Consider the following 24,235-nt stretch of genomic DNA (forward strand, 5'->3'; position numbering starts at 1 on the left):
AGTGTGTGTGTGGCTCTTGGGGGCTTTTCCCCGAGGAGGGAGAAGGGACTGACTGGCTGCGTCAGTCCCTTCTCCCACCTCGTAGAAAAGCCCGCAGGAGCTGCTCGCTTCTTAAAGGGTGCGTGGCTCCTGCGGGCTTTTCTAGGAGGTGGGAGAAGGGACTGATGCGGCCAGTCAGTCCCTTCTCCCTCCTGGGGAAAAGCCCGCAAGAGCTGCATGGAGCTTGTGTGTGGCTCTTGGGGGGTTTTCCCGCCTGCCTCCCCCCTGCATTCGCTCCATAAGACGCACACACATTTTCCCTTACTTTTTAGGAGGGAAAAGGTGCGTCTTATGGAGCAAAAAATACGGTACTATTTTATGGTGCTGTGATCCACTCTGGGTGGGTATGCCTAAAACAGTAGCATACAAATGATTTTATTTATTTGTGGGGCCTGCCTGGTGTTTTTACAGGAGTAGAATTTGTCCTTTTATTTTAAATGCTTCTCTGGGTTATTTGTGGGGGAATTTTTTTTTTTTCAAAATATAGTCTGGCCCCCCACAAGGTCTGATGGACAGTGGACCGGCCCCCTGTTGAAAAATTTTGCTGACCCCTGTTCTAAACTAAGCCCAAGCCCCAATTGTTTCTCACAGAGGAGTTACTCCAGCCCCTTGATCATCTCAACTGCCCCTTTCTCCACCGCTCCACTCCAGAGAATGTATTTCGTCCTCAGGCTGACAATTCAGGGCATATAAACACACAGACTTTCATGTAAGACAACATCTCTGCTCTCAAAGGGAGGGGGTGAGGAAGCACTATGAGGCCAAACAAGATGAAAAGAGAATTTACGCCCCGCCTTGGTTGATTAGACTTTTTAGATCAAGAGAAGTTCAGCGAATTAGTTCACCATTAGCCAAAATCAGGACATGAAAGATGCTGCCTGAGCCATTAGTTGACAAAGTAATCCCAATGAGCCATTAAATTGTTCCTTCCCTGTGAACTGTAGAGAGGAAAAACTGTTATACAACGCTTGAGGTTATTGACTAAATGGCAGCTACTTTAGCAACAGTCCATCTGCATATTGAATCGGTCGGAAAGAGAATGATTTAGGAAACTCTGAGCAGCTGCCCAATCTGGCTCTGTTGAAGAACTAAAAGTGCAGATCTGCACTCATATTAGGCCTGTCCACTACCAAAAGCTACACTGGAGTTCAACAAATGGGCCGGATTCAACATAGTTGTACCATCTTATTAGCGCGTAGGACTTCCACATGCACAATGAGACTTCCTCTCTCTCTTCTCCATGAGAGTCCCCACAGATGTGCTCTGTAGGGGTGGGGCAACTGCCAGAACCATTGGGACATGAGATGGGAAGGAGAGAAAAGGCCTGTTACAGGGAAGACGACCTTGCACTAATGGAACACTGCACCAACATACAAGCCAATATTTAATGCTTTGGTTTTCAGCGAAAGGAGCCCAAAGTGGTTCCAGAACAATCCTAAATTAGGAGGATGCCAATGTTTCACCTCAGAGCTGCTGCTTCCATGCAAATTCCCCTCTGGGTCTAGTCCCATAAGCGCCACCTGCTAACTATGTATTAACAAAATTTCACAGCACAAGGGCAGTTGAAGGAGAGACAACACATCCTGAATCAGTATTGGGCAAATGCAGATGTCCCGTCACTGCAGCTATAAATACATGAAAACAAAAAGCAAAGGGGGGTGCTTTCTGGTACTCCTGAACAAGTTTTGCCAAAAGTTCCCCCTCTTTTCTTTGAGCCCTACAAGACACAAAAGTACTTAGAGGAAGATTCTCTCTTAACATGGGATCAGCAAATCAAGATATGGAGAAATGTACATGGATGTTAGTACTTTAATATAAGAAGAGTTCTGCGGTGTCAGAAGAAGAAGAAGAAGAAGAGTTTGGATTTGATATCTCGCTTTATCATTACCCAAAGGAGTCTCAAAGCGGCTAACATTCTCCTTTTCCTTCCTCCCCCACAACAAACACTCTGTGAGGTGAGTGGGGCTGAGAGACTTCAGAGAAGTGTGACTAGCCCAAGTCACCCAGCAGCTGCATGTGGAGGAGCGGGAAATCGAACCCGGTTCACCAGATTACGAGTCTACCGCTCTTAACCACTACACAACACAACCATATGTCAGGAGTGCTCTGATGGTGTTTCCTGCTTGGCATGGGGTTGGACTCGATGGCCCTTGTGGTCTCTTCCAACTCTATGATTCTATGATTCTACACCAAGCTGGCTTGTCAGGACAAGAACCTACCAAGTCTAACCTCCTTCCCGCAGCGGTCAAATAAATGCCTCTGGGAAGCTCAGAGCAGGACATGAGGACAATGGTCTATTCCCTGGGCTGATAGGACTATGCTTTTGGTTTGCCAAATACAGTGCACATTTCAGCATCAAATTACACCTCCAGGACATTTTTCTTTGGCCAGCGCAAACTCACATTGTGAGAGCAAGACACATTATCCCAAAGGTTCAATCGCAACATCTGGGCTCAAGCGGCTACTAGCTTGGCACTGTCTTAGGCAGCTATCTGATAACAAGTCCCCTAGGTATATGGCAAGATACTTTGGAACTCCAGGTGCTGGAGACAAACTGGGAATGGCTGTAGCATTTGCGCTCTGCTTGTGAGAATCCCAAAGTATATATGGCTGGGGAGTCTGCAGCCCTCTAGATGATGATAGACTGCAACTCCCATCAACCCCAATCAGAATGGTCAGTGGCGATGGCAGTTATAGTCCAGCAACATCTCCAGGGCCTTGAGTTCTCTACCTCAGGCTCAGACATAGAATTAATCCAGGGCATCTGGGACAGAAATGGCAGCTGCTATGGGGGTAATTTTAAACCAAATTTAATGAAATGCCAGCTGCCCACTGATCGCTAAAAGCAGCGCTTCCACTGCCAGGAATAAGTTCCCTCGCCACGCCCTGAACCCTGTCAAAATCTCCACCCGCTAATAGGGTGGCAAAATGTGGGGCCATTTTAGCTCAGGCCTATTCCTTGTTTTGTTATGTACAACAGATGCTCCAAATTCTCGCCTATTGAATCAGGGGCTAAGGCTAGGAATCTTGTCAGATGCAGAAGGCTGCAGTGTATTCTTGTAGCTAGTTCAGGGATAAGGTTATGTTTTGACAAGTACTTGTCTAAAACATATTGACCGTTCATGCTACTGCCATTCTTGCTACAGCCTTGATTAGTGAGTGGAGAAAAAGACGTGCCATGCTGCCCTCTGGTGGTGTATAAATATTGCAGCAGCAAATAATTTTGTATCTTAGATTTTATAAATTGGCACACATTGTGTGCTCTTTGCTATCGGTTTTAACCACAGAAGGGTGTAGTTATAACTGTGCTCAATGCACAGTTATAAATGTTTTCTAGTCCAAATCTTCCATTTCAGCATACCAAATCTGGAAACTTCAGGTTACAAACAAAATGATAGAAATATTTTTTTAAAAATAAAAATAAAAAAGTTAATGAGTCAACAAGCACTCAAAACAACAGTAGCTTGAAGTAAATATTGCACAGATAAGTGACTACTTGTGGTTAAAGTAATTGCTTCAGGCTGATGGTGTTGAATGATCAAAATATCCTTATTTGTTTGTTAATATTAAAGTAGGCCCCTTTAAAGAAGGCTGTGATTCAACACACTTACCTGACTACGCTCTACTGAATGCAGTGGGACTTCAGTGCCAGTAAAGATGCACAGGGTTGCTCTCTATAATCACAATTTGGCACAGGTGCGCCAGCTTAAACTCATTGCGCTGGCCCAAACCAACAGGGTGGAAGGAGAAAATATATTAGTGCTGTTCTGTGAACTCTTACCCAGAATACTTCTCCTATCGCTGCATGATATTGGGGTGGGGGGGGGTTGTGATACAGTTTGAGAAACATGCCAGAAAAGAAAAGCTGTAGAATACAAGCTCAAATGGACTATGAAAAGGTTTTGAATAAGGAGCTTGTGAAAAGCCTTCTCTAGATCCAGGGTCACTTTTCTCATGTAGCACACCTCTGCTAGGGAAAGAAAAAGATAGCCCTTCTGTACATAGTGTTTTCCACTACCTTTGCACCCAAGTTATTGCTTGCAATGAAATTAAATATGCCCAAGACCGTCTGGACTAGAGGAAGCAATTGCACAATATTAAGGGTAGGGAACCCATGGCCCTCCAGATGATGATGGACTCCAAATCCCATCAGCCCCAGCCAGTTTGGCCAATGGTCAAGTTGGAACTGTATTGCAGCAACATCTGGAAGTTCTCCACCCACTGTATTAAGTGCCTGCAAAAACAACAAAAAGAAAGATTTCCTCTATAAAGACCCCAGTATCAGAAGTAGGCTGGACACAGTTTCCCAAGTGAGTGGATAAGTCCTGGGGTGAGTGCGAATATGAAGATAGAAGGAAACCATTCACAATAATCCATATTAAGTAAGTCGTTTATTGATTCCAACAACATTAGTAGATTGGATATTAAACAGTACTTTTAAACATTCTCTTAACCAAAAATATAACAAATATTTACAATCACTCGGTAAAAATACAAAAAAAGCATACAGAGGCACTGTCTTTCTAAAAGACATAAGTGTAAGAGGTATCAAAAAATAGAAGACAAACATTGCTTGTTACAGAATACTTTACAATCACTGACTTGTGCAGTTTTACAATTGCTATCAGAATACCATTACAACTGTGCAGTTTTTGCCCATATGCTCACATATGCAAAAAGTCATTAATACCAAGCTAAACTGCATTCCATGTATATATATATAAAAATTAAAAGACAAGACAATGACAAAAAAGAGAGGTGAACCAGAGCCAAATTTGTTTCCTACTTGATTTTTATATTGTTGGCATTTAAAAAGCTTTCGTCAACAAGGGATCACCCCTATTTTCCCAATCAGCTTTGAAGGCAAGTAATATCCTCTTTAAAATTACATTTAATATAATGCCAATTATATGGGACTTACCGGTAACTGTGCTGTTGCTGATAAGTGAATGGCTGAATGGGTCAGGTTTCTTTTTGTCCTGGTTTTACCTCCTCAGAGAAGCTAATAAAGAGGAGCAGATCACCTCTTACTTCAAATCACAGTAGGATCAGGCCCTAAGAAGTGATTTCAAAAGCCTAAGTAAACACCACCTCTACTAGTGTCTGTGCAAAGTCCTCTCATCTTTAGCATAGAAAGAATGACTCTTCAGGTGAGAACACAATGTTTTAGTTTACCTTAGGTTGACACTGTGTCTCAGGGTAAGCAGAGTGCATATAAATACATGGGCACCTTCAAAATTACAAAACTGGAAAACATCAGTACATCTAGTACACTTTTTCTACCCCAATATTATGCACATTTCCACAATGTAGTTCATCAACATTATAAGCCCAGCATCAAATAGCACTCAACGGGCAAGCTTAAAATGATGTACAGTTCACTGGTCTACTTACACGTGAGGAGGACTTTTCCCCTCCTTCTTACCCATGTCACCACATGGAGGCAAAAGTTGACATTGGTTCCATGTTTCAGATTTCCAAACTTTCCTGCTTTAAAGGGCATATCCTGTTTGGTTTGAGACACATTTCCTCACAATATATTGTAAAAAAACAATAATAAAGGCTATGTGCAGAGAAGAGGCAGCCATTTCAAACACATGATCTTAGAAATTATATAGCAAGGGACAAAAGCACAGAACATGCCAACAATGTACTCATAAACATTAAGAATTAAAGTCATGTAAACAGCATAGAATAGGATTAAGAAAAGTTTTCATGTGAACTGGTTAAAAAAGGTGATTCTGTCTCTTTGTATCCACCCATTTTGGCTAGTGTCCCTGATCAATGTGACCAGCTGATTAAAAGGGGGGCGGGAAGCAAACAAACAAATGAAGATCAGAGCAAGGACAGACTGAGGCAATTCACACTGTGCAAATCGGAAGCAGTCAAAAGAGTTCATTTACCCAGAGCATATTTACACTATATGGGCTCTATAGGACAACATGATTAACAAGATGTGCAGTGGCTTGAACACCAATGTACTTTTTTTAAAAAAAGAGTATTACTGATGCTGTAGATATGGAAAAACCAAATTTAAGAGGGTGATTGTTATCAAATGGCTGGTTCGATGATCTTCAGACAAGGTGAGCAGACCTTGAGATTTGTCAATAATGTAAATGAAAGGAGTATCAGGATTATCAAATGGAGGATTACCCTCAAGCGAGAAGGCCTTAATCCTTTAGTTTTGTTCCTGCAAGCTAAAACAGTATTTGAGGTTACTGAGAAATTATATTATTGGCCCCAAAACATCAGTATTCCCTATTACTTTTGCAGTTATGTTAGCACTTATGCACCACTTGATACTTAAGATGAAAACTGAAGCTAAGGCTTGAGGTCTGCAAACTTTTTAATGGCAAGTATAGTTGCATCCTTAGCACTTTATGCATGTTATGCAGAGCTAGAGGCATTGAGGTTCTTCACTGCGGTCTGCTGGCTGAACAGGAAACCAGAAGTCTTAAAGTCTTAAACAGAATAGCAGCTTGCTCATTCTAGGGGGTGAAACTCACCGTAAAAACTTCACCGTGGGTTGGATCCAGACTAAGTTAATCATGCCTAAGGGGACTTAAGCAGGCTTGGGGAAAGCTAGGGTCCTCCCAAAGTCACTAGAATGCAACTCCTATGACCACAAGCCATGCTGGCTGAGGTTAGTGGGAACTGCAGTTCATTATCAGGAGAGCTATAAGGCTCCCCACCGCAGGACTAAAGAATGGCTTAATCTGGATCCAACGCCGTTATTTAGCTGCGCAGGTGCTTTTTCCCCGCCTCTGCTATGGCACTCATGGATTGTGGCCAATGTACAGTTCACTTTCCACCAAGACGATATCTTAAACAAGTCTCACTCAACAGATGAAGTTGCAATAATGTGGAATTCCTAGTGGGGTTTGTGCTAGAAAATGTCACTGTGGGTTGGTCTGTGCCTGCGACATTGCCGTATATGCAGAAATCACGGCTGCCAACTTGAGTCAGGTTTTGATATTATTTCATTAAGGCCCATACAAGTTGATCGCTCCCATTAAGGCCCTGGAGGCAAAGAAAAGAGAGCAGACTGATTGCGCAGCTACTTTTCTCAGATACTTAAGGCTATAGTATTAACATGTGATTAGCCAACTAAATGATGAATCAGAGAGCCTCTCCATCTCCTTCTATTATTTTCTGGTTTGTAATTCCATGTTACAAGGCATCAACGGAATACCTCAGCGGGCTGCCAGAAATGGCATAGGTTTGTCCAAACGCCCTCCGGTTCACTAGCACTGCCCTAAGTCAGTATGGCTCATGCATATAGAAGGCTTAGGGAGTTACATTTTGTTTTTTTGGTACATGTGTTTGGATTCTGCATCTGCCTCAGACTCAAAAGAAAACGTGAAAGCTCAGTACAACTTGAACAGTAAAAAAATAAGTTACTCTGAGGCACCTTTAAAATTGACAAACATCTTCCTTCTAGCTTGGATTGTAAACATTTAAGGTAATAGGATTTACAGGTAAACCTGAAATATACATCCATTTATAATCTTTGACTGGGTAATTGCTAGAGGAAGAAAATAAATGCAGGGAACTCCAGTTCTTCTCCATGTACTCTGGTTGGCTAAGTAAAGCAAAGCTGCAACCTCAGCTTAGCCTAACTGTAAACAGTGACTTACTTTGTTCCTTAGCTGGTGTGTGTATTCTACATATGCATGTACTTAGATAGATAGATATATCTTTCTACACACACACACATGCAGACTATATTTAATACGGCCAGATGTCCGCATGTTTTGGAGGATGGTGCCTTGATAACAATTCCAAAGATTTGGTCATAAACAACCCTGCTCCTCCCCTAACTTGGGTCATCAGAGCACCTCCAAAGCCCAACAATAGAACTGCTTTCAGGGTCCGTAAAAGGATGGGATGATGTGCCTGCAGTTGCCCTGGGTTTCAGAAGTGCTTCAAAGTCACTGAGCATCTTTGTAGCCCTGCACCGAAGCCTTGGACAAGGGGAAGGGCTTGATCCTGCAGTCACAGTAGGTTTCTGAGACACTTGAGAGTTAAAGAGTCCAGCTGCTTCCAAGTGCCTCCATATCCCAGAGCAACTGAAGGCACGAGTCCCCAGCTGTTTCTCATTCTAAACACCCACAAATGTGCTCAGCATTGGAGATTAGTGAGCAGTATTTATGGACTCCCATGGATGGTAATAAATTAAAGGCTACACTTTACAGGTTCGCTCTAAGAGTGGGTTATCTCGTTTGTAAAGACCCTATACCTCAAGTATTCAAAGTGGGGTGAGGATGTAGAATATGGAATAATCTGGACGCTGAAACACACTAAATTTAGTCCTGGCCACAAAGACAGAAAGATAAGCATACAGTAGTCTGCAGTGCAAATATTCAAAGTTATTGATGGCCACACATTTTGTGCTGAGTTTTTGTTCCCGAAGACTGAAATTCTAAACACCTTCCCTCTTTTGTGTTTTTCTCTAAGACATTGTGGTTGCAAGGAAGCTGACAGTTCAAGTGCAGAGCTTAACCGGAGGCAAGCCTCACTGGGGTTTAGCCTCAAAGTCGTTTCCAGATATGAAGGCTCAGCCAGGATCATATGAGTTCACTCTAGTGGAGAGTGTGTTACAGCAGCTACAGAGCAAGTAACTGCATCCAGTTTTCAACTCTGGAACTGGGGGGGGGGGGGATGCTTCCAGGTAAATCTGAGGCCTGAGAATCAAGCACAGCATTGTGCATATATAGCTTTGTTTTTTTAAGGAGAAGAACAAAAACCTAACGTTCCGTTCCAATTTCCAAGGTTTTCCTTGTAAGTTTTGAACACCTCAAGCTGAGCATCACTTGACGGGCACTTCTCCAGTGCAAACTGGATGCAGCTCAAAAGTTCAGGACCTGGCAGCTTCTTCCATTTGTTGCAAGGGAACTTGCACTGGACGGGTTCACAGGAGATTGCGCTGTAAATACAACGTAACACACACAGCATGATAGAATTTGACGGAAGGGCAAGAAATGGAATGCGGGAAAGAAAAGAACTGCAGGTACTTCCTTGTTCATTTGATAGCTGAAAGGACGGCGGTCACATGTACTTCACCGGTTTTAAAATACAGGACCAACAGATGGCAGTGTTCCACTACACTATGCACATTAAAGCACACTCAATACACACGTCAGGGCTTGGCATTTTACAAGAGAGGTTTATGTGGCAATGTGTGTAAACCTCTAGCTGCACTCATGACATCCAGTTCCTCAGAAATCCACGGTGTTTTGCTAGCATTAAACATGTCATTAACACCAAGATAATTTGTTACCTTATTTTCTTTGTAAAAGCATTCACATTAGCCAACCAGAGCATTCTAATACACATATAAACAAACAAAGAAACCAAAGCCTTATTATAAACTCCAAATTAATAAATTACTCTTCAGATTGCTGCAGATGTATCCTTGGTTTCGCTGAAGTGTTGCAGTTCCGTAAGCACGTAAAATAACATTCTTCAATTGAGAGCCGTAATGGTCACAAAGAAAATATCTGAGCAAAGTCTACCAAAAGTGTCTACAGGTTTCCTGCAGAAGAATGTTTCCAAGTTGGCCCCACTTCTTTAAAAGGGAGGTCCTTCTGGATTCTGCTTTCTGCAATTCAGGGTCAGTATTCCTTGGAAATTGTTGTCTGTCTCTCTCAAGATATAAATAGTTTTCTTAGGCTGTGAAGCTGATTGCAGTGAAGCAAAAGAAGTTCAAAATTAGGATCCAGATTAGGTCCGTCATATTATTCAGAAGACAAGCAAATGCAACATTTGAAGTCAATAGCAGCAAGCTGTCAGCTACAGCTAACAATATTGTACAATTCCTTCTTCCAATGTTTCTGTGACTTGGGGCAATTTTCACAGGCAGCGCAAAGGCTAGACTGCTGAAACTTGTTCATCTTCTGTGAAGCAAGAGAAACACAGTAAACCATCTGTTCCATAAACATGCAACACATTTAGTCAATACACTGACCACACCCACTCTGGACGTGAAAGCTGCTCCCCACCGGATTTCCCCGACTCAAAATCAAATGAGTGGCATGCATTTTCAAAGCACTCAAAATCCTCCCTTGCAGCCATCCTTAATGCTTTTGATCATGTGAACAAAAATGAAAAGAAACATGCTGTCAGCTTAAGCAAAATATTACATGTCCTTTCTGTCATGCAGTGATTTTATTTTTTTTCCTAAAAGGATTTGGGAAGCTGCGTATGCTAGACCTATGGAAACATCACTGCTTATCAGCCTTCTTCCCCCCAGTAGCTTCCTTTACTATATACTCTTCAGATAAGCTACAAGGCACACATGCTACTGCTTGAGCACACACACAAAACTCTTTTGTGTGTGTGTGTTCTCAAGCAACAGAATGTGTGCATGGGATGCTTTCAATCATAATACAAATTCAAAAGACGTCTGGAAACTGGGCACTTCATATGGTGGAAACAATGACCAATATGGGGAGTTTCAACATAAAGTTAAAAATCCCATTGCATATGCCCAAGTCATGGGTACATCTAACATAGGTATTTTGATCTCAGCCAAAGTTTGGAAGGGGTCAGTTGACTGGGACTCATTTAATGAGGTACAGCATGGTGCAGTGATGACTGGATCCAAATTTCCCATCAGTCACTGATGCACCCTCACTCTGAGCCTCATCTGGCTCACCTGGATGGGGAAAGAACTATACGGGCGGGATAAAATTATAATACAAAAATAAAATAATGGATTATTTTGAATTTGAAGCTGGGGAATGCATCGTAATGTGCTATTTTTAGAGCGCTTTAGTATCCGAGAGATTAGGAACATGATCCCACACTGCTATGTATATACACATACATTTCCTTCCTTTCACCCACCATCATTCCCCTTCTTCTGAAACACAGCACTGTGCGTATAGCACAACTAAGAGCTTTCTCAACTCAAGGGAGCATGTCAGGCAAAATTTGTGCCAAATTCCTAATTTTGTAAAAGCACACTCAAAGAGGAATTTCAATTCATGCATTCAATTAAAAATGGGGGAGGCGATTGTGCCAAACAACCAAGAGTGGTGGACAACAGAAAGTGGACAACAAATGGAATAAATTGCAAAATCAAAGTTGCCTGTTTTCATTAGGTAAAGTGGGGGGGGGGGGCAAGCAAAACCTTCACTTTATACCCCTTTTAAATCTTCATGATTTGGGGAATTAAGCCCTTTAGGAGATGATTGTTGAGGTGTAAAAAGGTTGGGAAAGGGGTCAAGTGCAAAGTACCAGCGTGGTCCAATTAGTGGGTCCCTCTGGGCTCGATTGTGCCCACTAAGCAATTTCGTGAGGTTTGCAACTCTTGCTTGTAAATAATTGAAACTACAATTTAAAGTCTCAGCTGTTTTCAGTCTGATAGCATTCCCTTCAAAAACGTAAGGGTGGAAACTAATGGCCATTTAATGTGCAGCCACGACTTTAAACTGCACTTCGTTACAGCTCCAGCTGCCTGGGCAGCCAGTAATATCTTGATTCTGGATATCTGGGACACTCAGCCTTATAGCCCCACAGAGCTGTACAGGAGGAAATGCCCAGCTTACTACATGACAGGAGCTTACAGATGGCCACCATGTGGCAGGGGCCCATCTGTTTCCCCCCCTAACCGAGACAGAAGTTGCTTGTATGCACTAGCAGTTTCGTAGACCTAGTTTGGTTTATTTCTGAAGCATCTTTCTGTTACGTACAAAATATATATATATATTATAGGCTCTTTGGGAGAGTTTCATCTGCCTTTCAGGGACAAGAACTGTGGACCACTCTGTGCACCTGGCTTTATACTTGCATTTGTTGGACACATGCTGGTTAATCATGAACACAGTGATTAATGTGCTGGATTTTTTTAAGGGTTGTTCATTTCACAGTACGCACTTGTAAAGCGTGTGCAATTGATTTAGAAGCGGGGGGGGGGGGGAATCACTGAAGCACACTCAAGGTGATCCTTGTGAGGTCAGACAATTCGTGCATTGGCCACACTTACAAATCACACACCAATTTACTCAATAGCTGTCAAATTAGATCTTCAACATACCATCCTCTTCACTATTTGCGTCAGTCATATCTGCTAGCTTAGGATGGGACGGCTGTCGGCCATGCAACTGAGGCATCTTCTTTGGAAAACAAGCCACTGGTTCGCTACTCAGAGGAGCGGAGGAGAGCCTAGAGAGCGTGCTATGCAGCATCTTTGACCTCTGCACCGCCACACTATAGTCTGGAGGTTTTAGGTGTGGGTGGTGAGGTGATCCTTCCTTTAAGTCCGCTAAGGAAATCCCCATATATCCTGGCGGGGTGGGCGGTGGCTCCCTATACCTATTGTCTTCCTTAGGTGAGGTGACACAGTACACTGGCACAAGAAATAAGCAATGGAAATGTTAATGGAGAAAACAAATGAGAAGGGGAAAAGCATTTCTTTTAAAAAAAACAGTGAAATGTTACAATGGCTAAACTGAAAACTGATAACAAAAAAAAGTAAATGAAAGAATTGATTGTTATAAAAGGCCACCGGCAGGATTTTAAACATTACGTACTGAAAAAATTCACAGTATAAAGAGGCAAGATTCCTAAATTCAAGGAGCTGAAGCGGTCCTTAAAGGCTCCCTGATCTCAACGGTTGGCAAACAGGCAGACAGCAAATAGGCAACTGTTATAAACCTGCACTTCAATTAATACATTTTATCTTGTAGCCTCCACAAACTCAAGTGCGAAAATCAAATATCCCTAAAATGAGGTGGAGGGGGCAGGGAATAGCTGCATTTTGAAAACAGAAAGAAAAAAGAAAAAACCAAGTCCAAAGAATTTTAGCAGGACCAGCAAAGAATTCATATACAGTGATATGTGAAAATAGAGGTTTTGATAAGATGTTTGCACGAAATAAGTCTGTTTAGTTGCTTCTGGAAGTTATCTCTAACAGCCATGTGATTAATTTGCCTTCTTTGACCATAGCCATGCCGTATACAATGTCCCCAGCTTTCCAAATCTACTTTGCTAGAACATCTTTTGACAGCAGTTGGACCAACTCTCTAGCTAAAACATGTAAAATTAATTTTTAATCTCTCACGTTCCTGATTTTTCCCCCAGCTATATTCTTGGAAATGTTCCTCTAAAATAATGACAAGGTGCCATCCACCAAACCCTTTGCATTGGGGCTATTCTTTAAAAATTCCCTAACCCATGGGTAGGCAAACTAAGGCTTGGGAGCCAGAGCCGGCCCAATCGCCTTCTAAATCCGGCCCCCGGACAGTCCGGGAATCAGCGTGTTTTCACATGAGCAGAATGTGCCCTTTTATTTAAAATGCATCTCTAGGTTATTTGTGGGGCATAGGAATTTGTTCCTTTTTCTTCTTCAAAATATAGTCCAGCCCCCCACAAGGTCTGGGGGACAGTGGACTGGCCCCCTGCTGAAAAAGTTTGCTGACCCCTGCGTGACCTTACAGCTATGCTATTCATGAGCTCTGGTGCCATTCTTAATTCTATTTATATTAGGTGGAATAATTTATTTCAGTTGTGAAAATCTGGCTTGGAGACAATGGGCAGTATCCAACAAGCTTCTTCTATTGGTACTAGGATTTTTCCTTATGCAACAAAACTTACCCTCTCTAATAGTCCCACATCCTCCCCAAATCCGCTCTGGAGAGAAAAACCCAGAACAAATTTAGAGGGCACATGGGGAGAGGAAAGTGGGGAGGGAGGGAGATCTGTTGCAAAAGCAAAATTCCTTGTGCTGATGGAACAAGTTAGTTGGATACTGCCCAATCCTCTTTCAAAAAGGGTTATATTACACTCCTAGCAATTAAGATAAGAGTATAACCTCTTTATTTAAGCATCACATTCCTAAATGCATTCTTTGTAATAATAGGATCCATTAACAGGGCAGAGGTAGCAGCTATATTGGCTTCAGGAAACAAAAGTTACCTTGGTTCTTGGCCCAATAGCTGTTGGTGTAGAAGTATACAAGTGTTCTAAAGACACATAATTATTTACGGTACTTATAAAAATGTAACTAATTATGAACTGTGCAGAATATTTTAATATGCAGATCTTTTAGTAAAGAACCAAAAAAAAAACAACCCCCAATCTTTCGACACCTCAAATTCATGGTCCACTACTGGATTAGAGACGGGGTATTTATTTTATTTATTTTTTTGTAATCCTAGGCTAGTTGATTACAACAATCTGAAATCTGCGGTATCTCGGTTTTCCAATGTCTCAGAAGCCGAATGTTTCAGAAGCCGAATGCCAGAAACCTGGAAGGAAATGCTTCCGTTTTCAAATGCGTCTTGGAAGTCGAACGGCTTCCGCTGAGGTTTTTTTTCCCAATTTTCTCCAATTGCAGCCAGCCCTTGGTGCCTCAGTTTTCAAACATTTCGGGAGTTGAACAGTCTTCTGGAATGGATTATGTTCAAAAACCGAGGTACCACTGTACTAGAAAAAGCACTTTACACACACACACACACACACACACACACACACACACACACGTAACTTATCTGTAATACAAACATTCTTGACATTTCCAAACCTGAGAATTTACTTCATTGTTCCTATGTGAGTGAAATTTCCTGATCGATAACTTTCAAAACCTTTTATATTCCGGCACCCACAGATATATAAGAGAATTCTACAGCATTAATTTCAATTATTGTATATGTCATACTGCCAGCATTTTTGGCAATAAATGTAATTAAAATACCTACAATTCACCTTGACATTCGCCTTTGCTAAAATTATGTAAGTTTTAGTTTGTGAAGCTTTTGTCTCTTGTCTTAAGACTACCCCATTCTCATCTTCAAATATGACTTTTCTTTATCCTAAAGTAGGTAACCAAGGTAGTCTAAGCCAGACAAATGGTGTTAACGCGGGAATGTCAATGTTATCCTAATAAGTTACATATTATTATTATTATTATTCAATTCATTTCTATACCTCTTTATATTTTTAAGAGGGACTCTGCCAGTTAAGAAGCTGCATGTATCAACTCAACACACTCTTAAGTTGCAATTTTATGTGTTACATTCGTTCTGTAATACCACTGGAAGGCCCTTTCTGCAATTCAAAACCTACAGCTCTTACATAGATTTCCTAAGGTATATTCCAATACAGTGGTACCCCGCAAGATGAATGCCTCGCAAGACGGAAAACTCGCTAGACGAAAGAGTTTTCCGTTTTGGAGGTGCTTCGCAAAAAGAATTTCCTATGGGCTTGCTTCGCAAGATGACAATGTCTTGTGAGTTCCTGCTGGGGTTTTTTCCTCCCCCCCCCCTTTTTCTAAGCCGCTAAGCCGCTTATCAGCTGATCCGATCAGCAGATAAGCCGCTAAAAGCCGCTAAAAGCCGCTAATAGCGCTAATCTGTCAATGGGCTTGCTTCACAAGACGAAAAAACCGCTAGACGAAGAGAATCACAGAACGGATTCTTTTCATCTTGCGAGGCACCACTGTAGTTTACCACTGTTAGACCACTCTAAATGGTTAGCTCACTACACTCCATCGACAGATTGGTACAGAGCTGTAGTCCTACCACTTGCTAGTGTGAAACCTTGAAGTAGTGGCAATGTAAGCACTGGAAAGGAACAAAAAAGGGCAGCTGAAGTCATGCATTTCCAGTCTCATCTGACAGTTCTAAACTATGCCAAATTCCAACATTAAGTTTATTCACAGTGCCAAGGAACACAATTTGCAACAGGTTTTCCCCCCCTCTAAGTTTCTATTCCAAAACAGCTGGCTTCTATAAATCAAGTGCAAAAGTGAAAACTAGATTATATACTGATAAACTAATATCATTTACAGACATTTGTTGTGATGCCCTTTTAGTTGCTAGCAAATAAATGGCAAAATCAAACAAGGAGCAGGCTTTGGGGATATCCTTTGATAAAAGATAAAGATGGTTTAAACTGAATAGCTCAGTCGGTAGAGCATGAGACTCTTAATCTCAGGGTTGTGAGCTGGAGCCTCATGTTGGGCAAGAAATTCCTGTATTGCAGGGGGTTGGACTAGATGATCCCCAGGATCTCTTCCAGCCCTACAATTCTGTGATTCTGCGGTGTCTGCATGTCAGGTCTGTGGAAAAGCAGACAGCTGGCAAAATGCCAAGACTGATCAAGGTGGCAAGAACAGACAGGAACATGAGAGGACGTTCCTCAGAGTAGAGAATGCTGGGCTTACATAGACTGGGTGTGTAACCCCTGCCCCACCCAAACATTCATTCGGCAATGTTGGTTTTGCCTTAGAGCTAGGCAGAGGATGAAATGTAATGCAAGCCCAAATTTTGGGGGGTGATCTGAGGAGACGCAATTACCCTCTGATGAAAAAGCTATGCCCTTAGGAAAAGGTTTGTTAATTAGATTTCACTGGCATTTAACTTCCTGACAATTCCTCTTTGCAAAACTGCTTATTCCTGCTTTGATCTTGTTAGTTTTCCTTTAATTTTGAACTGTGGAAATCCTGTTTACACTGGCACTAATAAGAATGTGAATTAAAACTGTAATGGCGTGGGGCAAAAGGACAAAATGGGCCAGCTACTAGAGAGGTGGTTCTCAGTTTGAAAATTGTGAATTCCCTTTCTTTGGTCTACAGACGTGCCATTTTCTTTCCTTCTCCTCTTCCAGCTTGCGCCATGTCACAAACCTTTCACAGATAGTCTCATTCCCTTTGTTTCCAATGTTCAGAGGTGAGCGTGGAGCCCTATGTAAGCCAAAAGAGGACCATGCACACACAAGAGGAAGGTGCTAGCACAGGGGTCAGCAAACTTTTTCAGCAGGGGGCTGGTCCACTGTCCCTCAGACCTTGTGTGGGGCTGGACTATATTTTTGGGGTGGGGGGAGAACGAATTCCTATGCCCCACAAATAACCCAGAGATGCATTTTAAATAAAAACACACATTCTACTCATGTAAAAACACACTGATTCCCGGACCATCCGCAGGCCGGATTTAGAAGGCGATTGGGCCAGATCTGGCCCCTGGGCCTTAGTTTGCCTACCCATGTGCTAGCAGGCATATGGGAACCTCAAGTCCTGCAGAAATGTGTGTATGGATGGATAGATGGACAGACAGATACAAACTAAACAAGGCTACATAATGTTGACTGTTTTTTGGGGGGGAGAGCTGAATAAGAAACTGGCTGGGTGGAAAAATGAAATTATGAATCCCAAAAGAATGCACAGCTGGTTGGCATACTGAACAGCAACACTCCGCACAGTTGTAATATTTTGCAGCAGCTCCCCCTTGTTGACATTAATTCCATTTTGATTTATCAAAATGGCTAAAAGCTGACAGTGGCATGAATTTAATTGTTCCTACAGTTAAATATGCTTCAAATGCACTTTGAGGAAAAGGAAACTGTGTTCAAAGACTTGGATCCCCCTACTGGGGGAAAGGGGAAGGTAATTTTCACAATTCCACCTGTTTAGGGAAGTTTTTAATGACTGATGTTTTAATGTATTTTTAATCTTTTGTTGGAAGCTGCCCAGACTGGTTGGGAAAGCCCAGCCAAATGGGCAGGGTAGAAATAATAATAATAATAATAAAATAATAATAATAATAATAATAATAATAATAATTATTATTATTATTATTATTATTATTATTATTATTATTATTATTATTATTCCCCAGTGCCCTAAGATAATATACTCCAAGTGATTAGGAGACCCTCTGGAGGTGTCACTGGGAGCTGTATAGGTAAAGAGGAACTGGCAAAAATTTATTTCCTTCCTTGCTTCCACCAGCAGAAGCCTCTGTTGGATTGGAGTCCCTCACATTGACAGAAGAGCAACCTAGGGTCCAAGCCAGGATGCCCCCACTTTATCCCCAAATATCACAAACAGCTGATCAATGCACAGAGGTCGCACAAAAAGAAAAACTGCAACAATACCCTCAAACCCACTATAACAACTTCCCTTGCAGGGCTTTCAAATATTTTTTAAAAAAACAGTCAGCTAAGGATTCCAAAAAGCATATTCCAGACATGCAGCCAACACCATGCCAAAATATCCAATGTCATAAAACACAACTCTCTTCCCGTATCGTCCTATATTTCATACCTGACTGAGAACATTAGTAGGAAGGTACTGGTAGCAGTACGTGAATGTGCACTGCTACCAGCAGCTGAGCATGTAAGGCAATCTATCGGGTGGAAGAGGATGCATATCTCACCCTCTTTCACAAGATGCCTGGAGTGGACACTGATGTGGGTGTGAGATATGAAGTAACATGGTACAGCTGAGGATGAGTTAAAGGGAGGAAAGAGGTATAGGGCAAGTATAGCATTTAGGAGCAGAGATCATTGCACATTGGAAGAAAGGGCAGGCAAGAGAGAGAAGTCCCCTGAGAAAATATATCCATATCCTTTTCTTCAATGCTAAAAGCATTCATATCTAAGACAATGTGGGATATATATATTTTTCAATAAAAGAATCACCACGATTTATGTATTCTCTTAACTGATTTACAATCTGTGTACAATTATATTTTTATGCCGTATTTCCCGACTTCAATAATAAGACCTGATATGTCATTTTGGTATGACATCTATTTGGTTTTGGCACAAAATGCTTCCTGGGATACTCAGCATTTGGAGGATGGCCAAGCTGATGGCAATGCAAAATGACACCTGGGGAATATTTTCTTTCTGCCTTAAGGGCAAAGGGGAGCAGGTAGGCAGGGCTGAATGGCTGGAAAAAGCATTGCAACGTGGACAATTTCTGCACCAACTTGGTCATCTCCAGTGTAATGCATGAGAGGGCTCAAGAAAGAACAGCCCAAATTCTTATTGGAAAACTGCAAAAAAGATATCTCAGAAAGGTTTTTTTTTAAAAAAAGGTCATAGGGAAGATTTCCTCTGCTTGCTGCATAAGCCTGCTCCCTTCCCTGTAAGGCAAAAAAAAAAGTTTGCTGTTCTGTTACTTTAAATCCCATCCCTACTCCCAAGGAGGTCTGGAAACACTTTGCGTTGTGGATTTATTTGATTGAAAACATGTGTACAAACTGGATTTTAACATGCAATCTGCTGATGTCATTTCTTAACAGCTTAATAACATAATACACTGCAGCTGTGGGAGCTTCCACAGCCTTTGGGCGGCTTACCTATGAGGCCTCTCTCGGTACTGGAAGTGACAGTTTTGTATGTTGTATCGCCACCTGCTTTGGAGTCCAAAACTTCAGCCTGCTCTACTGCTAAGCTGTCAAGTCCTCGCCGCTTCACTGTCCCACAGTTTGCTTCATATGCGTCTGACAGAGAACTCGATGAAGCCCAGCTCTGCCGGGATTGGTCAAAGTCCATGCCCGTTTTGGATTGCCGGCTGCTGTTTGAGTGGGCGTGGGGCTGCAAGTGAATCTCTTCAGGGCAGCTGCTTGATGGTTCTACTTCAGCAATGGCCCTTTCTAAGTGAGCGTGGCGGTAAGAGTTTAAGAGGTCCCAGCTTTTCTGGTTCTGGATATTTTGGAAGTTATCATGAGAACTACTGGAGCAGGAGGTCCAGCTCCCACGACCACTATCTGCTGCTTCTATCATGATGTGTTCGTGGGAAATCTCCTCCGTGCTCATGGAAGATGGAACAGGCAGGCCTCGGATCACTGGAGGTCTGGACAGTGGCCAACTGAAATTGAAGACCACAGCATTATAAAGGCAGCATGCAAGCAATTCAATGGCGACAAATGGCAACAACATCCAGGGTTGAAGACAGTCTGTAAAATGCTTGCTCACCTCTTTGCATCTGAGCACGTTGAGCAGAACTCTTGGAAATTTTCAAGGTATGAAATTAAGTTTAGAGTCCAGTTGGTTCAAAATATGACTGCTTTTGCCTTAACCATTGGTTGTGTCTATACAGTTGTACCTTGGATCTCAAATGCCTTGGCACCCGAATGATCAAAACCCGGAAGTGAGTGTTCCGATTTTCGAACTATTTCGGAAGCCAAACATCCAGCGTGGCTTTCAAGCTAATCAGAAGCCACGCCTTGCTTTTCAAATGGTTCCAGGAGTCAAACCAACTCTCGGAACACATTCTGTTCGAGAACCAAGGTACTACTTTACTGAAGACTTATCTATGTCTTATTATATCTAATACAATGCTATGGTAGGGTTATCCAATGTGGTGCCTTACAAATATTGTTGGACTCCCAACTCCCAACAGCCCCAGCCAACATGGGTACTGGACAAGGCTGATGGGAACTATAGTCTAATAACATTTGTAGGGAACCACATTGTCTACAACTGCATTACAATGTATTTCCACTAGCCAAGTCTTCCGACAGGCTCTGCCAACCACAAATGTTGATTTCTATGGGTGGTAGTCAGCTAATTGAAATTAACGTACCTAAGTTGGTCATGATCATTAATATTAGTGTGTCTACTATGAGGAAAGTTAGTTAAATACAACCCTATGATCTACTTTCTTTCTTTTCTTCAAGACAAGCATCAGGCCATTACACATCTAAATGCTACAATTTTACCTGCTTGTAGGAAATAATAATTTCAACAACTTATATTTTCAATCTTTATGCGATTTGTTTTAACCTATGCTGACGTGGCATAGCACCAAGTGCTATTGCATTTCAAGAAACAGTTATTAAATGAATCAGTGATTAACTGAATATTGATTAGTGAACAGCAACATTAATTGAATCGACATGGGAAGATTTTATTTTAATTTTTTTTACAAAAGAAATAAATGTTGGTAAAAGTTCTACAGACCCTGGAGGCCTTAGTTATAATTGGTATTGTCCAGCCTTCCACTGGCAGAATCCATCTTCTCTTCTGAGAGCGGCAACCAGGTTTCTGACCATTATGCCTTAGGCATAAGCCTGGAAGCACATTTCCCACTTGCTTAGCAGAGCTGTTAAAGCACTGTCACGAAACACCATGGTCACGCTGTACATTTGAACACATTTTAAATGGCAAATCTTTTCAGGGCTTTCCAGGATAGCATCTTTGAACATTCAGTGCCTGGTGCTATACCAGAGGCAATTTATTTAAATCCTGCAGCTTTAATGCATTTTCTAGGATGTACATTAATACACCAATTTAAAGGCCTACCAATATAGGGAAAATCATAGCCTGTTTAAAATTCTAACTTGAGATTTCCCGAGCAGGGAGCATACTTTGCTCTTTCTAAAAGTGGTTTTCAGCAGGCTAATAGCACCTGTAAGCATGATTACAGCATAGGCAGTAAATGGCTTGAACAGAAAATCCTTTCGCTACTCTCTCACGTGTCAATCACTTCTTACCCAGGGCAAGGCTGGCTGTATTCAGAGGACAGATGAGGGTGCTCCTTCCTTTCAACTGCTCCTACTGAATCCACAACTACGACAGCCTGAGCCAGACATCTTTCATCCTGAAGGGCTGCAGACATGGAGTCAGCAGAGCAGTTGCTCACAATGCTGGACCGTGAAGAGATCTCGCTGTGGCTGGAATCTGAAAAATTCTCGGATTTTGCAGATGGTATCAGGGCATAGCCTAAGGAGGACAGGGGAAGAAAGGATTCAACTTTTTTAAAGAGTTCAGACAGCTAATTTATGACACTGCTATGGTATTTTAAAGACAAGGATGCTTTCCACCACTTCTCTCTCCTCCCTTGAATGGCTTTTTAATTGTTCATTTTACGTTACTGAGCTTCCTTTTCATTCAAAAGAAGAGAATAAAATCAACTGTAGAGTGGAGCAACGCTTCACTAATTACTCTGAACATTTGTCACAAGGATACAATTTGCATGCTTTCCTTCAAATGGCTATAATATACAATGAAAACAAAGCAAAAACAAAAACAAAACAACAACACATGGGATTTGCAGATAAGGCTTCTTTGAAAGCTAAACATAAACCAGAATGTATTTTGTATAGTTATGTTTTTACCTCTCTCTTCAGTACATTGTATTTTATTTTATCGCTATGGCTAGTAGCTGATGCAAATAAAGATTCTTCTGATTCTGAAGCTATACATAGGAAAAGTAATTTGCCAGTCAATAGCGATCAAGAATCTGCAACGATTTCACCCAAGATACACCCGCAAACAGTTTAAAGTAATTTTATGTTCATTTGCACTAACATTCCCCACCGCCATTAATGAAATCTAAGCTGTTCATAAATCTAGATTGAAATAGGCTATAGATACTGTGTTGACGGTTTGGCTTTAATTTACTTCAGTTAGGTTACGTAGGAAAAGTATTCATTAGAATGACAGTTCCAATTTTTGTTCTACCTGCTGTTCTGAAAAAAAATGATACAGGTAACTAACAGAACTGTGAAGCTGGAAGGTACATCAAAGGGCCGTCTAGTCCCCTGGAATGCAGGAATCACAGCTAAAGCATCCCTGACAGATGGCCATCCAACCTCTGATTAAAAATCTCCAATGAAGGAGAGTCCACCACCTTCCAAGGGAGCCTATTCTACCATCAAACAGCTCTTACGACCAGAAAGCTCTTCCTGATGTTTAGTCAGACTCTCCTTCCTTGCAACTTGAATCTATCAATTGAGGTTGTCCCCTCCAGAGCAGCAGAAAACAAGCTAGCCCCATCTTCCATGTGACAGGTATTTGAGAGTGGCCATCATATGATACAGCTTGATTTTTCTCTCCAGCTGCTTAACATGTGTGATTTCAACTTTACACAGTTGGAGGCCAGCTGGTTAAAATCACACAAATTATAAGCATGGAAGGCAGAGCGCTTAAAAGCTCTTTTTGCACAGGGTTTTCCCAGTGCGGACAGAACTGCTTTTCTAGGACTGCAGCTGAGAGTAAGCTGGCTAGGATCGCTAAAACCTCATTCACCCCAGGCAACTGTGGCAAATCCTTAGAAGGTGAACGTGCTGGTAATTTTCTTATCTGGCAATCTGAACAAAACAAGTACCTGTTCCGGTCTTTGCTGGGCTGAGAGGCAATAAAAACCCCCAGAAGCAATGGGTTCACAAATTAATTCTAAAGCCTGTGGTTTGTTGCCTCTCCAGTGAAGTAAGGGCAGAAGCAGAGGATATCAGGCACAACTGAGCAGCATCCCATTAGCACACTGTTTACTCACTTTAGGCCATAGTTTGCTTTAAACTGTGGTTTAACTTTGGTGGTGAACCAGTCAAATATGAGCTTCAAGTAGAATTTTTATACCAATATTCTTGCTAAGCCTTACTGTGTTGCACTGTCTACTCCCGTATGTTCAATTTAAGGTGCATTACATTTCAAATGGATTTTTTAAAGATAAGATTCAGATTTAACGTCATACGAGATAACACGAGCTTCAGTACAAAGATGTCTGCAAATGTAACATAAAAGGCTGGCAGCATTAACCCTGCCACGTGGGAATCCCTTGCAAATGACCACAGTGCCTGGAGACAAGCTGTCAAGAATTCATAGCTGTGGCCAGAGGAGAAATGATCACTGGGAGGAGCGTAGGGAGAGAAAAAACTATGGTGGATCTGCAGCAGCCTTTATCTGCCCCAGTTGCAACAAAACATGTCTTTTCTGCATCTGTCTTTACAGCCACAGCAGGAGCTGCAACTGTCCAACAACTTGACCTCAACCTCAAAGTTGCAGTCCTCCATTGTCTCCCGAGACAGATTGATGCCAACAAAACAATAACCAATACACATTTCATACTTGTGAACTTCCTAAGCTGTGTGATATCATGCTGATGTTCAACTCTTACTGAAACCTGGTCCACAACTTAAGCACTATGGCACTCAGTAAGTATATCAAAAATAGTGACAAGTCAAAACATTTATCTTAACACTGCAGAAAAGAACATTAAGGGTATCTATCTATCTATCACATTTCTTTTGCTTCAGCTAATTGTAGTAAGTACTGGCAGTTTTGAAAATGCCTCCATTAAGTAAACCAGGAGACTTCCAGAGTGAAGCTATAGAATCTGATGGGCCAATCAGATAAGCAATTTTCCATTTGTCAACTGAAAAAACAAGCAAGCAAGTTTGTCTGCAGGCAACTCCAGACAAAACCACCATCACTTATTCAACGGTTCAGAACACATGGTAACATGGTTCCTCACTGCTCCCAATCCTTGACAGGCCTTTTCTTTTTTTAAAGTATATTCCTGCAATGTCTTAGCACTTTTCATGTTTCTATTTTTCTCCCTTATCTTCATTGGATATGGGCTTTTAAAGTACCGGTAATTTGCTTGTAAAAAGAAGGTAGGAAACTGGTCTCAACATATTGCTTATGATCCAGGAAAAATAAGTGCTGAGCTTTTCTTGCT

General features: G+C 41.7%; 1 protein-coding gene across 7 annotated transcripts in view; it reads right to left on the reverse strand.

Annotated features, from left to right (window-relative positions):
• Positions 1 to 4,411: 4,411 nt before the first annotated feature.
• Positions 4,412 to 24,235, reverse strand: part of RAPGEF6 (Rap guanine nucleotide exchange factor 6) — a 139,235-nt gene continuing 119,411 nt past the window's right edge. For 6 of the 7 annotated variants that reach the window (XM_081185473.1, XM_081185474.1, XM_081185475.1 and 3 more), the window contains 4 exons: positions 21,267 to 21,495; positions 19,128 to 19,639; positions 12,080 to 12,391; positions 4,412 to 9,935 (listed from right to left, as the gene is read on the reverse strand). In XM_081185473.1, the coding sequence (XP_081041599.1) occupies positions 9,910 to 9,935; positions 12,080 to 12,391; positions 19,128 to 19,639; positions 21,267 to 21,495 (1,079 nt within the window). In that variant the 3' untranslated portion in view covers positions 4,412 to 9,909. The remainder of the gene's footprint in view (positions 9,936 to 12,079; positions 12,392 to 19,127; positions 19,640 to 21,266; positions 21,496 to 24,235) is intronic. The other variant, XM_081185477.1, reaches the window with a different exon arrangement.

Source organism: Podarcis bocagei (assembly GCF_964188305.1).
Source record: "Podarcis bocagei genome assembly, chromosome: 2".
NCBI lineage: Eukaryota > Metazoa > Chordata > Lepidosauria > Squamata > Lacertidae > Podarcis > Podarcis bocagei.